This window comes from Sorex araneus, chromosome 6 (genome assembly GCF_027595985.1).
Source record: "Sorex araneus isolate mSorAra2 chromosome 6, mSorAra2.pri, whole genome shotgun sequence".
In the NCBI taxonomy this organism is placed as follows: Eukaryota; Metazoa; Chordata; class Mammalia; order Eulipotyphla; family Soricidae; genus Sorex; species Sorex araneus.
Window position 1 is genome coordinate 135,212,485 of NC_073307.1, and position 14,764 is coordinate 135,227,248.

At 46.8% G+C, this 14,764-nt stretch overlaps 1 protein-coding gene across 3 annotated transcripts in view; it reads left to right on the forward strand.

Annotated features, from left to right (window-relative positions):
* KIAA1549L (KIAA1549 like) overlaps positions 1 to 14,764 on the forward strand; it is a 304,514-nt gene that overhangs the window by 185,708 nt on the left and 104,042 nt on the right. For all 3 annotated transcript variants that reach the window (XM_055141336.1, XM_055141337.1, XM_055141338.1), the window contains exons 8-10: positions 3,712 to 3,874; positions 6,514 to 6,573; positions 13,182 to 13,333. In XM_055141336.1, the coding sequence (XP_054997311.1) occupies positions 3,712 to 3,874; positions 6,514 to 6,573; positions 13,182 to 13,333 (375 nt within the window). The remainder of the gene's footprint in view (positions 1 to 3,711; positions 3,875 to 6,513; positions 6,574 to 13,181; positions 13,334 to 14,764) is intronic.

Consider the following 14,764-nt stretch of genomic DNA (forward strand, 5'->3'; position numbering starts at 1 on the left):
TTTTTGCTCTTTTGGGTGACACCCAGCAATATTCAGGGGTTACTCCTGGATCTGCACTCGGGAATTACCCCTGGCGATGCTCAGGGGACCATATGGGATACTGGGAATTGAACCCGGGTCAGCTGCATGCAAGGCAAATGCCCTACCTGCTGTGCTATCGCTCCAGCCCCAGTCTAATGCTTCTTAATGATACCCATCCATCTCCCAAATTTCTCTAACTGTGCTATCTAGTGTCTCGGTTGTTTCTTTTTTTTAATATAAAACTTTGACGTTAAACCCAATGATTTTCAAGTTGACATTTAGCGTAAGCAAATTACAGTAAGGCCAGTAAAAAGTAGAACCCATATTATTTAATTTAAATGAACAGCATTCCTGTTCTAGACTTATCCAAAGTGTATATGGAACTATTTCATTATGATTTGGTTCATATTAAATTAAGATCTAAAAATGTGCCATAGATGTGAGATTTATGTAAGGAGTATGACTCAGTTCTCTTGAGGGAGATGTTTTTCTCTCTAATTGGATTTATGATCCTCACAGGTGTGAGAGTCTAGTTAAGAATTTTGAAGCAGAGCAGACTTTAATTGTATTCACTAAGCACAGATTTATTGAGTTCTTCTATTAATTAGGCATTGAATAGGACACTCAGATGAGCAAGCTGCCTAGGGTCAACAGAAGCCTCTCTTGGGCCAGAGAGATAACTCCATGAACTAGAGTGCATGCTTTGCATGCAGCTCTACACACCAAGAGTGACCTCTTGAGCATTGCTGGATGTGGCCCCACAACAAAATGCAAACAGTAACAACAAAATTGCCTCTCTTGTGTTGTGAGTCTGGAGATGAAACTATGAAGTTGGTATCAAGCCTCCTTAGAAGATATTGCATGGGCTAGAGCAATAGTACAGTGGGTAGGGCGTTTGCCTTGCACGCTGCCGACTCGGGTTCGTTTCCCACCATCCCATATGGTCCCCTGAGCACCGCCAGGAGTGATTCCTGAGTGCAGATCCAGGAGTAAACCCCGGTGCATTGCTGGGTGTGACCCAAAAAGCAAAATGAAACAAAACAAAAGATTGCAATAGGAAATTTGAAAATTGCATCGAATAAATATTAAAGGTCCTTGAACAGATCAAGAGCTCTTGAAAGTAGTGTGAATTGATAATGGGAGTATTAGTTACTAGGTTCATTTTTGCATTGGCTAATGGGAAGCCCAGAGTCTGGACTTAATAGCCCTCTGGGCACCTTTGTCATACATAGATAATAATATGCTTACCATTCCCTGGCAGTGTCATTCTTATTTCCCCAGGACCTGGTTTGGCATGAATACTTCCCTTGTTAGTGTATTTAATATAATTTGTGGGGCTTCTTGGTGGAATAAGGAAGAATACATAAATATTTATTTAATTGCTTTGCTCAAAGTGCTATTGAAAAAGTGACAGCTTCATCGTTCTTAGTATTTTTACGTGTAGAGCATTAATATCAGGGCCTAGATTACATTTTACTTAGTCAGAACTTCTTGGTTGCAAGTGACAGAAAGGCATCCAAGTCTTAAGCAAAAAGAAGCAGGGATTGGTTAAAGGTGCCAAGATTTGGGGCTCATTTACTTCAGCGCCATTGGATCCTGGGGTGTACTTGATTTCCTCATGGGTTTTCCATCTCTTGCTTCCTCCAATTTCCTCCCATTCTTTCAAGCTCCCATCAGCTGAAGCTAGAGGGCAGAGGAACCAGTGAGGGGCTCGGAGCAGGGTGATGTGAGGAAAGCAGGAGGCTCTGGAGGCGGGAGATGCAGGTACCAAAACAACTGGCCAAGAATCTCACTAAACTGAATGTCTTCTGGGGCTGGAACAATAGTGCAGCGGGTAGGGCATTTGCCTTGCCTGCGCCTGACCTGGTTTCAATCCCTGGCATCCCATATGGTCCCCCAGCACTGCCAGGAGTAATTCCTGAGTGCAGAGCCAGGAATAACCCCTGAGCATTGCTGGGTGTGATCCAAAAAGCAAAATATAAAATTAAATAAAATTAAAAAATAAACAGAATGTCTTCCTATTGCCTCTGCCTTTTCAGACCTTGCCCATGGCATATTTTTTGTCCATACATTGATCCAGAAAACCTCATTTTCTGTTTGCTAACAAAACTGATTACCAGGTAATGGGGGTGGTTGGACGAAGAGACAGACTAGTGGTAACATGGGGACAGTAGTGGGGGGTCACAGGCATTTCGGTGGCGGGGTGCAGTGACTTTGTGCATCATAAACATTAACACTGTTATGGCCACGTTACATAAACCATATATATATATTTTAATTACTTTTTAAAAATAGGGGGCCAAAGAGATAGTATAGTAGGCAGGGTGTTTGCCTTACACACAGCTGACGTAGGTTCACTCCCCAGCACCCCGTAGGGCCCTCCAAGCACTACCAGGAGTGATTTCCTGAACATAGAGCCAGGAGTAAGCCCTGAGCACTGCCAGGTTGGCCCCCATCAGTCCCCACAAAATTGAAAGTCAGCCCTAGACACAAGAGTTTGTTCAAAATAAATAAAAAATGTTTCTAGTCTCAGTGGGGAAATGGATTTAGACAAAATGGTAGAAGAAAATCACACCTCTCATAGTAATATTTACCTAGTTTATGCTGAAAGAATGAGCAATCAGGAAAATCAACCACTCTTGAAAGAAGCTAATAATGTACACTTCTGAATTTCTTTCATAATAAAGTTCTGTCACCCTTTCCTTCACTCGGTTGAGGAGCCGCCCTATCCTTTCAGCTTTAAAATCCCCTAACATTAGTCTCAGGCTTTTGCTGTCAGAACAGTTATCCTCCTTAAATTAACATTTCTGGAGCTGGAAGATAGTACAGTGGGTAGGGCATTTGCCTTGCTTGAGGCCAACCCGGGTTCAATTCCCAGCATCCCATATGTTTCCCCCAGCACTGCCAGGAGTAATTCCTGAGTGCAGACCCAGGTGTAACCCCTGAACATTGCTGGGTGTGACCCAAAAAGGAAAAAATTAACATTTCTGAGTTCTATTTAGAATTTTCACAATGATAAAAGTAACTGGAGACAATTTAATTTCTAGAATAGACACACACACACACACACACACACACTCCATATCACACCAAACCACACTTACACACTGTATCACTGTCACCCCATTGTTCATTGATTTGCTTGAGCAGGCACCAGTAACGTCTCCGTTGTGAGACTTGTTACTGCTTTTGGCATATCAGATACGCCACGGGTAGCTTGCCAGGCTCTGCCGTGAGGGCGAGATACTCTTGGTAGCTTGCCGGGCTCTCCGAGAGAGGCGGAGGAATCGAACCCAGGTCGGCTGCGTGCGAGGCAAACACATGGCTAAAATGTGCAGTTGGTCAGCTTGCCTGGCTTTAAATCCTGGCTCCATGCCTTATTAGCTCTGTCACCTAGGGCATGCCTCTTGATCATCCTGGACCTCAGTTTCCTCCTCAGTAAAACGGAGACATTTTGGGTCCAGGGGAAAGATTAAATGAGATAACGTGTCCTTAGCACAGTCTGTGTGGCACAAAGCAGTTAGGAAATGAATTCTCTTGTTATTCTAGTCTTATCCTTGCTCGTGTCTCACCCCTTTTTCATTCCTACCTTCATCTTCTGCTTAGCCTGCCCCTCCCATGGCCTCCGTGAAACAGACCCTCATCTTATTTAGTATGTCTCCTTCACTCTTTCCTCCTGTGTCGATTCAGATCGTCAGCACATCCAACGCCTCCCAGACAGTCACGCTGGTGTATGTGGTGGGCAATCGGAGCTCCTTCCTCAACGGCACGGTCGCCAGCAGCCTCCTCCGCCAGCTCTCAGCCGAGCTGGTGGGGTTCTACCTCACCTACCCGCCGCTCACCATTGCAGAACGTGAGTATGCATGCGGCGTCTGGGCACGCCACCTTCATCCTTTCTCTCGAACCTTCCTCCCTTGAGCAAATACTTCTTGTGCCATACCCCATATAGACTTTTCTATCACAAAACAGCTGAAATGTATGTAAACTGGGGATTGAATTGTTTACACGCTCTAAGGAAGTATTCTTACATGTCTTTCCCTTGCACCTAGCTTATCTCCTTTTATCTACTCCACCACCCTATATGGCTGGAGTGGGGACGTGTATGTAGAGAGGTGTGCAACATTAGCCTCACTCTTCAAAGAAGAAACTTGAAGCCTCAAGGAGGATTAGTCCTCTGTGGGAACCTGCCCCAAGGGCTGGAGGAGAGGGCAGTTGGGATAGAGAAGGGACCACTGTGACAATGATGGTTGGTAGGGATCGCTCGGGATGGGAGATGTGTGCTGAAAGTGGGTAAAGGACCAAACACGAAGGCCTCTGAGTATTGTAATGCCCACAAGTAGAGAGAGAGAGAGAGAGAGACAAAGAAGAAAAGTGCCTGCCATTGAGGCAGGCTGGTGGGTGGGGGTGGCAGGAGGGGTATGGGGGATACTGGGCGTGGGAAATGTACACAGGCAGAGGGATGGGTGTTGGAACGTTGTGTGACTAGAACCCGATCACGAAAGCTTTGTAACTATCTCACAGTGATTCGATTTTAAAAAAAGAGGATTAATGAGAAGTCTCCCATTCACATAGCGAGGGAGACACTGGACCCAGGTCTGAACCCAGCTGCCTGGCGAGAGCGTCTTTGCTGGTAGCAGTCTGCATTATGGTCTCACTTCTGCCATCTGCAAATGCAACCCCACCCTGGCAGTAGGTACCATAATGCAGCTTATATACAGTCAGCTTCGTGACTTTCCTTGATGAAGTCCCCATAGACTGGTGGCCTCGTCGGTCTCGGTTACTTCCGTTACATAATCATCATTACCATGCATCAGGCAGGGACTGCGGGAGCCTGCACAGCCTACATTTTGCATCCTGACTCTTATTTGGTAGCCCGAGGCAAACTTACAATTGTGCTCGTCAAGGTAATTATTGGTACATGTTTCCAAGGTTCCCAAGCACTTAGTTTAATACATATTTGCTGACATGTTCTTATTTTTGTTGCTGTTGTTTTGACTTTTGGGTCATACCTCCAGGTGCTCAGGGCTTACACCTGGCTCTGCCATCAGGGATAACTCTTGGTGGATTTCAGAAACTGAGGGTGGAACCTGGGTTAACTGCACTGGAGGCAAGCAGTAAACCCTAGCTGCTACACCATTGCTCCTGCCTGATATATTTCTATTTCTCTGATGCTGTAAGCAAATGAGATAGGCATGAATGTACTTGTATAACACACAGTAACAGCACAGTTTTTTTTTTGCTTTATTTGGAGGTTACACCTGGCAATGCTGTGGGAACTATCCCCAGCTCATGTTCAGAGCTTGTTCCTGGTGGTATTAGGGGCCCAAGTGGTGCTGGGAATAAAAACGTGGGGTTCCCGCATGCAAAGACTCTGCGCCAGTCCTCTAGGCCATCTTTATGGCTCTGCAAAAATTTTTTGTGTGTCTGTTTAATGTTACGCTTTTATGAATTCCTTCTGTATAGTAAGGAACAGTGACTCTGGATTTTATGGAAAAGATCATGTCATAAAAATGCACGTCACGTGGCAATATGTGGATATTCATTTTCTTCCATCATCTTGATATTCTGATGAATATCAACCACAACAAATAAGATGTATTGAATACTCACTGTGTGACAGATGCTGTGTCTTTTACAAGTGTTAACTCTGATTGATGGTATTAACTATTATTGATGATCACACCCAATAAATGCCTGTACTGTTTGTTACAAGCATTTGGCTACTAAACTGAGTTCTTAAAATTAAAAAAAAAATCCATTCCATAATCATTCCTTAAAAAGTTAGTGATGGGGTCAGAGCGATAGTACAGCAGGTAGGGTGTCTCATGCCTCCAACCTGGGTTCAATCCCTGGCATCCCATATTGTCCCCTGAGTAAGTCCTGAGTGCAGACAGGAGTAACCCCTGAGCATCACCGGGTGTGATCTCAAGACAAAAAAATGTAAAAAGTTAGTGATGGTTGACTTTTTTGTTTTGTTTTGTTTTGTTTTGTTTTGTTTTGTGGCCATACCCAACTATACTCAGAACTTACTCCTGGCTCTGCACTCAGGGGTCCCTCCTGGCACTCTTGGGGGACCATATGGGATTGAACCTGGATTAGATGTATGCAAGGCAAATGCCTTATCTACTGTACTGTTGCTCTGACTCCTGATTGAATGATTTTGAAAGAGAAAAAACTATTGAATGATTTTGAAAGAGAAAAAACTATAGTTAAGATAAGTTCTAGTGGTCAATCTCGATATTAAATATGTTCTACCTAAGGCAATTTTAATAGAAAAACTGAGCGAACAGAAACCCACAAATCCCATAAAACAATCACTTCACCTGAAAGTTATTCTTTTACTGCATGATGGCATTACCTGATAATTTGTGCCTGTATGACCTTGAGTTCCAAGAATGATAAAGCAGGGATTTGCTATTTGGTCATTTGTTATGTATGTCCTTAACAACAGATGCAACCTGTTTGATTTGGTGTGTTTTTTGTTTGTTTTAGCACTGGAATATCCCAACCTTGACATATCAGAAACAACCAGAGACTATTGGGTCATTACAGGTAAACTCTTATTTTATTTTCCCCTTTTAGCCCTCTCAGAGCAGTTTGTTTTTGAAAACTGCATGCCATTCAGTATCAGGATTAGCATCTTCCCTCTTTGGTCTTGTCTGATAAGTCTGTGGTTGCTTCCATGGGGATGGAGGAAGCAGAGAGAAGAAAAGAGAAGATGAACACTGGGTACAGAGTATCAAGGAAATAAACACTGCAGAATTGATGCCTTTGAAATCCCACCCTCTTTGTAGAGGGGCTTCCTTCTCTGTGATGGCTGGAGCATCTCCATGAGAACGGTGTCTGTCTGTCTCTTGCACTGCCCTACCAATCCCAGTGGAGGCGGACGAATGCAGGGCAGGTGCTTTTTTTCTCCCTGCTGGCACCACCCTTTACACACACACACACACACACACACACACACACACACACACACACACACACACACACACACACACCACTGAAGTAGCCTGAGCATGTCTTGAGTGTGAAAGGGGGGCGAGGGTGGGGAGATGTCCAAGAGTGTTTGAGAGACACCTTCTGCTTTTGTTCCTTAGACTGGGAGCAAGGAGAGAGTTGGGAGGAGGAAAACTGACCAGCCAAGCTGTGAAGTGTGTGTGTGTGTGTGTGTGTGTGTGTGGTGTGTGTTTGTGTATGTGTGTGTGTGGGGGGGGTGGAGTGGAGAGTGGAGAGAGGTTGGGGAGAGGGTGGACAAGATGGGGAGGGCAGCATCTGTGAGGACCATGCAGATGGGGGCGGGGCTTCAGGAAATAGATGTCAATGTTTTTTGGTTTTTGTTTTTTTGCTTTTTGGGTCACACCCGGCGATGCACAGGGGTTACTCCTGGTTCTACACTCAGGAATTACTCCTGGCGGTGCTCAGGGGACCATATGGGATGCTGGGATTCGAACCTGGGTTGGCCGCGTGCAAGGCAAACGCCCTACCCGCTGTGCTATCACTCCAGCCCCAGATGTCAATGTTTTTACACCTAGGACTAGTTTCTGTCTGTCCAGGGTTCTTGGTAGCCACTGCTTTAGCCCGACACCTTCTACCTTTTCACCCCTGCTCACCGGTACTGGGAAAGCCGGGACCTAACCAGCAGGAACGGATTCCCTCACTATTTTAGAGACCGGAAGTCTGCTCTCCTAGTGTCAGCCTTGTGTTTTCTTCTAGGCAAGCGCCTTAAACCCCAGCACTACCTCTCTGGCTCATGTTTTCTTCTGAGATCTCTCTTCTGTGCCTCGTTTCCTCTCCTTAGAAGGGCACATGTTAAAGTGGATCAGCCCCCTCCCGCCCTCCCCAGTAACCTCATTCCACCACAAGCTTCTCTTTAAAGGCCCTCTCCCCCAATGCACTCACATTCGGAAGTTAGGACACCCAGTTGTGAATTTGGGGTGGAGGTGGGGAGCAGAAGAGGCAGCTGGGCCCAGCTCCAGGAGGGATGAAGATCCTGCAAGTCTTGGCGGATGCCCCCAGCAGCCTTGCCCCCTCCCCCTGCATCTTCGCCTTCCTTCAGTGTCCCAGACAAGCCCTGGGTGTGCTGCTGCCGAAAATACCAGCTCAGGAACACATCCCGCTGCGGCATGAAGCGGCTCAGAGTCTCTCTCAAATTGCTGAAAATTGCTTTTCCCACCCCTCTCCTCCTCCCCCTATTGCCCCCACCCTGCAGAGCTCTGGCTAGGCAGAGGTGATTTTTACCTGCTATGAAGTCAAACCGAAGAAATGTGCTTAAAACAAAATCAGAGTTTATGCCCAGGGGGGAGACAATGCTAAGCCAGCAACACCTCTTCAGAAGCCCGCCTGTTATGTAACCGCAACAAAACCATGCCGCCGCCTCCAGGAACGCGGCTGCTTAACTTGCAAACCTTCTCCACTTCGACTAGCTTTAGGATTTCCGGCAAGACATCCTCTCTTCCCCCCAGCTCTCTGCACAGCCTCTTTCATCCTCTCCACACACCAGTGTGGTGCCCAGCCTCTGGAGTAACGATACCCTCAACACAAAGCTCCATGCGTGCTCTTGTTTCCAGATCCAAGCCCCTGTCCACTGCCCAGGGCAGCCTCTTTTGCTATTTCCATAATCACAGTAGACCAAGCATTCTGTCTCTATGGGTGGGGATTGTTGCACCTCTTAATTAGTGCGTAGGTGGGGGAGGAGGGAAGAATATGTGTCTCAGGATAATTTTCCTGGCTTCCCTTCTGCTCCTAACCTCCCTTCCTCCTTCCCTCCTTCCCTCCTTCCTTCCCTCCTTCCCTCCCTCCTTCCCTCCTTCCCTCCCTCCTTCCCTCCTTCCCTCCCTCCTTCCCTCCTTCCTTCCCTCCTTCTCTCCTTCCTTCCCTCCTTCCCTCCTTCCTTCCTTCCTTCCTTCCTTCCTTCCTTCCTTCCTTCCTTCCTTCCTTCCTTCCTTCCTTCCTTCCTTCCTTCCTTCCTTCCTTCCTTCCTTCCTCTCTCTCTCTCTTCCTCCCTCCCTAAGTGCTCAGGGCTTACTCCCAGCTCTGTGCTCAGGTAAGATCCTGATGGATCTTGGGGGTGGGGGACCATATGGGGTACCCGGGATCAAACTTGGCCAGCCCCATGCAAGGCAATTACCCTACTCTCTGTACTATCTAATATCCATTCTCTCGACCATTTTATAAACTGGGTTGTGGACAGCAAGCTGGAACCATTTTCAGAAGACATGAAGGAGATGAGAAAGCGGGAGATGAAGAGAGTGTCCTTCACCCTCTCCAAACCCCAGGGCCCTTGAATAACCTCCAGCTTCCCTCCTTCAACCTCGGCCCTCTCTCAATTAAATATCCTGTTGTTGGCTTGTTGCTGACAGCCCAGAGCGTTTGGGGCAACTTTGCTTCCTGGAGTTTGTATTATAAAACAGCTTTCCTCTGCACTGTGATTAGATGTATCTACAAGAGGCATACATCTCCTCTCTGTGATAGAAAACTTGTTGCTGGGGTGACCCCTGAAGTCTCCTTTCCAGAGAATCTTGGCACTCCCCTGCTGTCCATTTTTGCAATGGACAGAAATGGGTCTTGCAGGTGACACAGAGATGGACAGACTTAATTTTGCTGTGAGGCAGAGGTGAGAGCTCATCCTAATAGTCTTCATCTGACTTTATTTCACCCACCGGAGTCAGAACAGCCCAGACCCAGAAATTGCAGGCTTTCTCCTGGTGTCAGCTCTGCTGCTCACCAACCTGCTGCATTCTTGCACCGTCTGCAGGCTTTCTGTGCATGATACCTGCATTTTAGGATGAGAAGAAGATAGACTGGGAATATAGCACAGTGGCACCTTGCAAGTGTGAGGCCCCAGATTCAGTCCTCAGTGCTTTGACAATAAAGTAGCCGCACAGAAGAATGAGGAGCAGTTAGCTGAGTGCTACGGGTTTTTTTTCCCCCTGCTTGGAATGTGTAATAAAATAATTTAGCTTGAGCCAGGCCTCTTCTTAAGAGGAGTGGAATTGTAACTAAAGAAGGACTGAAAGAGCGGTGATGTAAGGCACTGAATCTTCTGGACGAAGCTCCTTTGAACACAGCTGAGGACATGCCCGCCTCCTCTAAGCTGAGTCAGAGGTGCTAAGCTGGGCAGCCAGACCCAGTGGAAGAGTTGAGGGGGCTGATGTCTTCCTGGGCAACCCACGGCAGGGTCCAAACTCAGCTACTGCTTTTGTTGCTGCAAAGGATGCGGAGCCACACCCTTTTCTGCTCTCCTCCACATGGGGATTGGGAATCAAGAGCCAGGAGCCTGGGGCCAGGGCTGTCTGCCTGTATAAGGCCCTCAGTTCAATTCCTGGCACTGAAAAGAAACAAAAAAAAAAAGCCAGAAGTCTGCCATACTTCTCAGATGAGGCTAGGAGTCTTAATCCTCAAACACCTTTCTCTGTGTTTCCACTCTGTTTCTTCTTCCAGTGGGGAGGGGCGGGGGATGCGTCTATTAAAGGAGATATATGTTTGAAAGGTGAAATTAATAACATCTCTCATGTGTCTGTTAGCACTGTGCTAGAGTCATTTCAAAAATAAAGGGCCTGGGGCACAGCTGTGACTCAAGTGGTAGAGCACATGCCCAACTTATGCAAGTCTCTAAGTTGGACCCTTGGCACCACGTGGCTACCCTAGCACTGCTGAGTATAGCCCTGGTGGATGGACTCCTAGCACCACACAGCTGGGCCTGAGCACCACCAGGAGTGAGCCCTGAGTACAGAGCCAGGAATACGCCCTGAATGCCACAAACAAAAGCTTTTCTTCATAGGACACATTTTGGAGTAGATTCGGATCCTAAGGAACTAGTGAACTTGCCTAGGAACGTTCAGTAAGTAGGAGAGACCCAGCATCCAGACCCAGGTCTCTGGCCCCACGTTCCCTCTCTTCTCCTGCTATTTCCTAAGAAGGACATGTTTTCTTTGCAAACGGAGGTCAAGACACTCGTGGGAACTGTTCAATGTTTGACTGTCCATGTAATTCACAAGAAGTTCCTACGGCCTTGAAATCATCCCTGAAGGTTTTGCTTTTTTTCTCGACTTAAAGAGCTACTAGAACACACATAATGGCCGTGGTGCAGTGGACCCTTCAGCAGCATTAAGCGCCTTCACGGGTTGGTGCAACTGCCACCAAGCGTCAGTTTTTAAAACGTTTCATCCCTGGAGTCTTTGATTAGCCCTTCCTTGGACATCCGCTCTTGACTTATCACTGGGTTTCCCATTAAGTCATCCAGGTTGATGTCCCTTACCTGTCCCGTGTTCCTCTTACTCTTGCCCATTAGAGAATTCATTCTGAGAATTCCAGCTGAGAATTCATTCTGCAGTGGCTGGTTCTAGACTTTCACTGAAAGGGGCATCTCTGAACCAGCAAGAACCCAGGCTTCTCTTTGTGGGGACAGGTCGGTTGTGTCAGGAGAGTTTCTGGGGTGCATTGAGACCTGCCACAGCTGGTGGAGAGCAGAAGTATTTTATCTTCATTTGCAGGAATCCTGCTGACAGATGAGCTGAGTTGCTCACAAGGGCCCTAGGAAGAGCTGCTTTATGCCCTCCAAGGGGATGATTTGGCATTTATGGCTCCAAAGAAGTCATTTCTGAGATCAGCTGTGGGTTTTTATTTCTCTCCCGATCTGTTTAAACATCATTCTCTGTATCTCACTGTCATTGGTGGCCAGGTCTGGCCCCAGAGAAGATGTGATTATAGCAACACACTCTTATATCCAAACTATTTCCCTGTCCTGCTAGATGGGTGGCTTTCAGGTCCCTGGCTAGATGGTGCTTAGGCAAACTCTGAAATGAAGTGTCTTGTATAAAATTCTCAGTTCATGTAAATTTCTGTTTCTTTAAGAGCAGAATTAAAAGAATTACTTTTTATCATTTTTTTTTATTTGAGTGCGGGATACGGACATCATGTGCTTCCTTCCCAAGACATCTGGAGGAAGAGATTTTGGGAGTGGGTAGAAAAAGTATTTGCCCCCCAGTAAGGGACCACAACAGTTCTAGGACATCTGTCATGTTCATTAAGCCCCCCACCCCCATTGTATGTTGGAGTGAGAGGTATAAGGTGCTTGTCTTGCATGTGTGTGACCTTCCTGGTTTGATCCTTGAGCACTATCAAAAGTAATTCCCTAAGTATGAACTAGAAGTAAACCCTAAGTACCACTGAGTGTGGCCCCCAAACCAAACAGACAGGAAAATATTGTGTGCATTAAAATCCCACCAGGAAGCTTTACCTACTGTTTACACATGCTCCTGGAGCCATGGAGATCACGCTCCACCCCGGGTCTATACCCGCAGTGCTGGGTGGGAGCAATGTGGTGCCAGGGATCAAACTTGGCCTTGCACATGCTAAGAACATGCTCTACCACTTGTGCTCTCTCCCTTTCTGCTCCCCCTGCACCCCCTCTAATAGGCTTCAAAGAACACAGACCTTCAGAACACAGCCATAATCGGGTTTTTTTTAAACTTCTTTTTATTGAATCACTGTGAGATAGACCTTTCCAACGCTGTTCATGATTGGACTTCAGTCATACAGTGTTCCAACACCCATCCCTCCTCCAGTGTACCATTTCTCAGCACAAGGATCACAAGGTTCCCTCCCATCACCCCCACCCTCCACCTCCTGCCTGCCTCTATGACAGGTGCTTTATTTCTAATCGGGTTTGTTTTAATGCAATGATATTAGATATGACATGGTGCTCAGAAGAGCAAGCCCAGGCTTGGAGTTACTCAGACTTGGGCTTAAAATCTGACCACAGTTCTGCATTGGGACCTTTGATGAGTCACTTAATCTTTTCAGCATCTCTAATATGCTGAAGGAATTCCTGACTCCTGGGACTGTTACAAGGGACTGAGGTAAGAAGCCTAAATGTGCTACCAGAAGGTAGGGCCTGTCGCCGTCAGTGGCCAGTGTAAGGCTGCAGCAGTGATCATGTTTCCCTGCAGCAGGGCGTTTGTCTTCTATGTCAGTGGTTGCCAACTCTTGTAGGCTTCCTGCTCAGCACCAGTCCAAATCCAATTTGTGGACCTCCAATTAACAGGCACCATGGCAGCACAGTGGTTCTGGCCTCTATATGCTGGCAGATCAGCACTGGTCCATGGATCTGTGCTTGAAACTACTGCTCTAAGTATCTCCTTTGTCATCTGCATCCACAGTGCTACAGGGTGTGGACAATTCGCTGGTGGGCCTGCACAACCAGAGCTTCGCCCGGGTCATGGAGCAGCGTCTGGCCCAGCTCTTCATGATGTCCCAGCAACAAGGCCGGAGGTTTAAACGGGCCACCACCTTGGGGAGCTACACTGTGCAGGTGGGTGTGTGCAAGGACACAGGGATCTTCCGAGAAAAGGGCTCTAGTGCTTGATGAAGCCAGTCATGCGGTGCACAGAGCAGCCTTTATGCTGTGAGCAGAGAAAGCAGCTACCAGCCCAGTTAGTGGATTTCAGGAGTTGAAGGTCCTGGCCATCAAAATTATGATGGAGGACAAGAGTTCAAGACTCCCTTGATGGCTTATCTCAAGATTAAAAGAAAAGGGGGTTCAGGAACAAGTTCTGTGTATATGGAGATACCTGTTACCCAGAGTTATTAGTATGTGAGAAGAAATTACTTATCAGCCTGTTCTGTAGGACGAAGTGCCAATTCTTGATGCTTTCATGCCTCACCACTATTACTGTGGCTGGGGATATACCAATTCAGACTGCAGATGTAAGGTTCTGTTCTCTGTTTTTGATCCATTTCAATGCACGGAGCCCTCCAGGTTCGTGATGGACACATGACCACAAATGAGAAAGCTGTAGCAGACACTACTGATGCTTTTCCCCAATTCCTTTATCATTTCTGTGACCATTGGTCTCTGATTCTTTATTAAAGCGTGGCCCTGGATATGTGGAATACACATTTCCCATGACAGGGATGGCCTGTAGTACCTGGGAATTCACCAGTCATCGGGGTGGTGGGGAGGGGCAGGGTATAAATACCCCTGCTCTCTTGTCTCTTGGCTAGGAGAATCCTAAAGTTTATGTTTTAGGTTACTTTCAGGGCTTTCTTCTCAGAATTTAGCTTTTGTTTCCCACTGTGACAAGTGGTAATAATTCACCCTTTCTTAGCTCACCCTCCTGTCACTTTCTTGTACTTCCCACATAAACTAAAAGCACAAGTTCTCAGAGCCTAGTTTCTGAGGGAACCCAACAAGGAGAGTAACCACCTCCATAGAAGAATATCTTCCTAGATTGTCCGTGAGTGGGGGTGAGAGGGTGGGATGAGGGGTGGTAGTGATGGTTTGGGCCTAGAAATACCAAGGGCTACCCTAATATGTTTAGGAGCGACCCCTGATGGTGCTCAGGGGACCATAGATGGTGCCTGGGATGGAATCAGGGTCAGCTGTATGTAAGGCAAGTGCCTTAACACCATCCAGTTTAAGAGTGGAACAATCTCTAGCTTGTTCCAGCCAATCCACGAATCTAGAATACTACTGATACTAAGAAAGAGTCCGTTTCTTTTTTGTTTTTTCTTTTTGGGTCACAGCTGGCAATGCACAGGGGTTACTCCTCGCCCTGCACTCAGGAGTTATTCCTGAGTGAGATGCTGGGATTCGAACCTGGGTTGGCTGCATGCAAGGCAAACACCCTACCTGCTGTGCTATTGCTCCAGCCCCAAGAGTTCATTTCTAACATTTGCTATGCAAATTTAACAACGTTTTGTTGAGCAAGATAGCAAATTACAGAAGTGCTGTTGGTTGTTG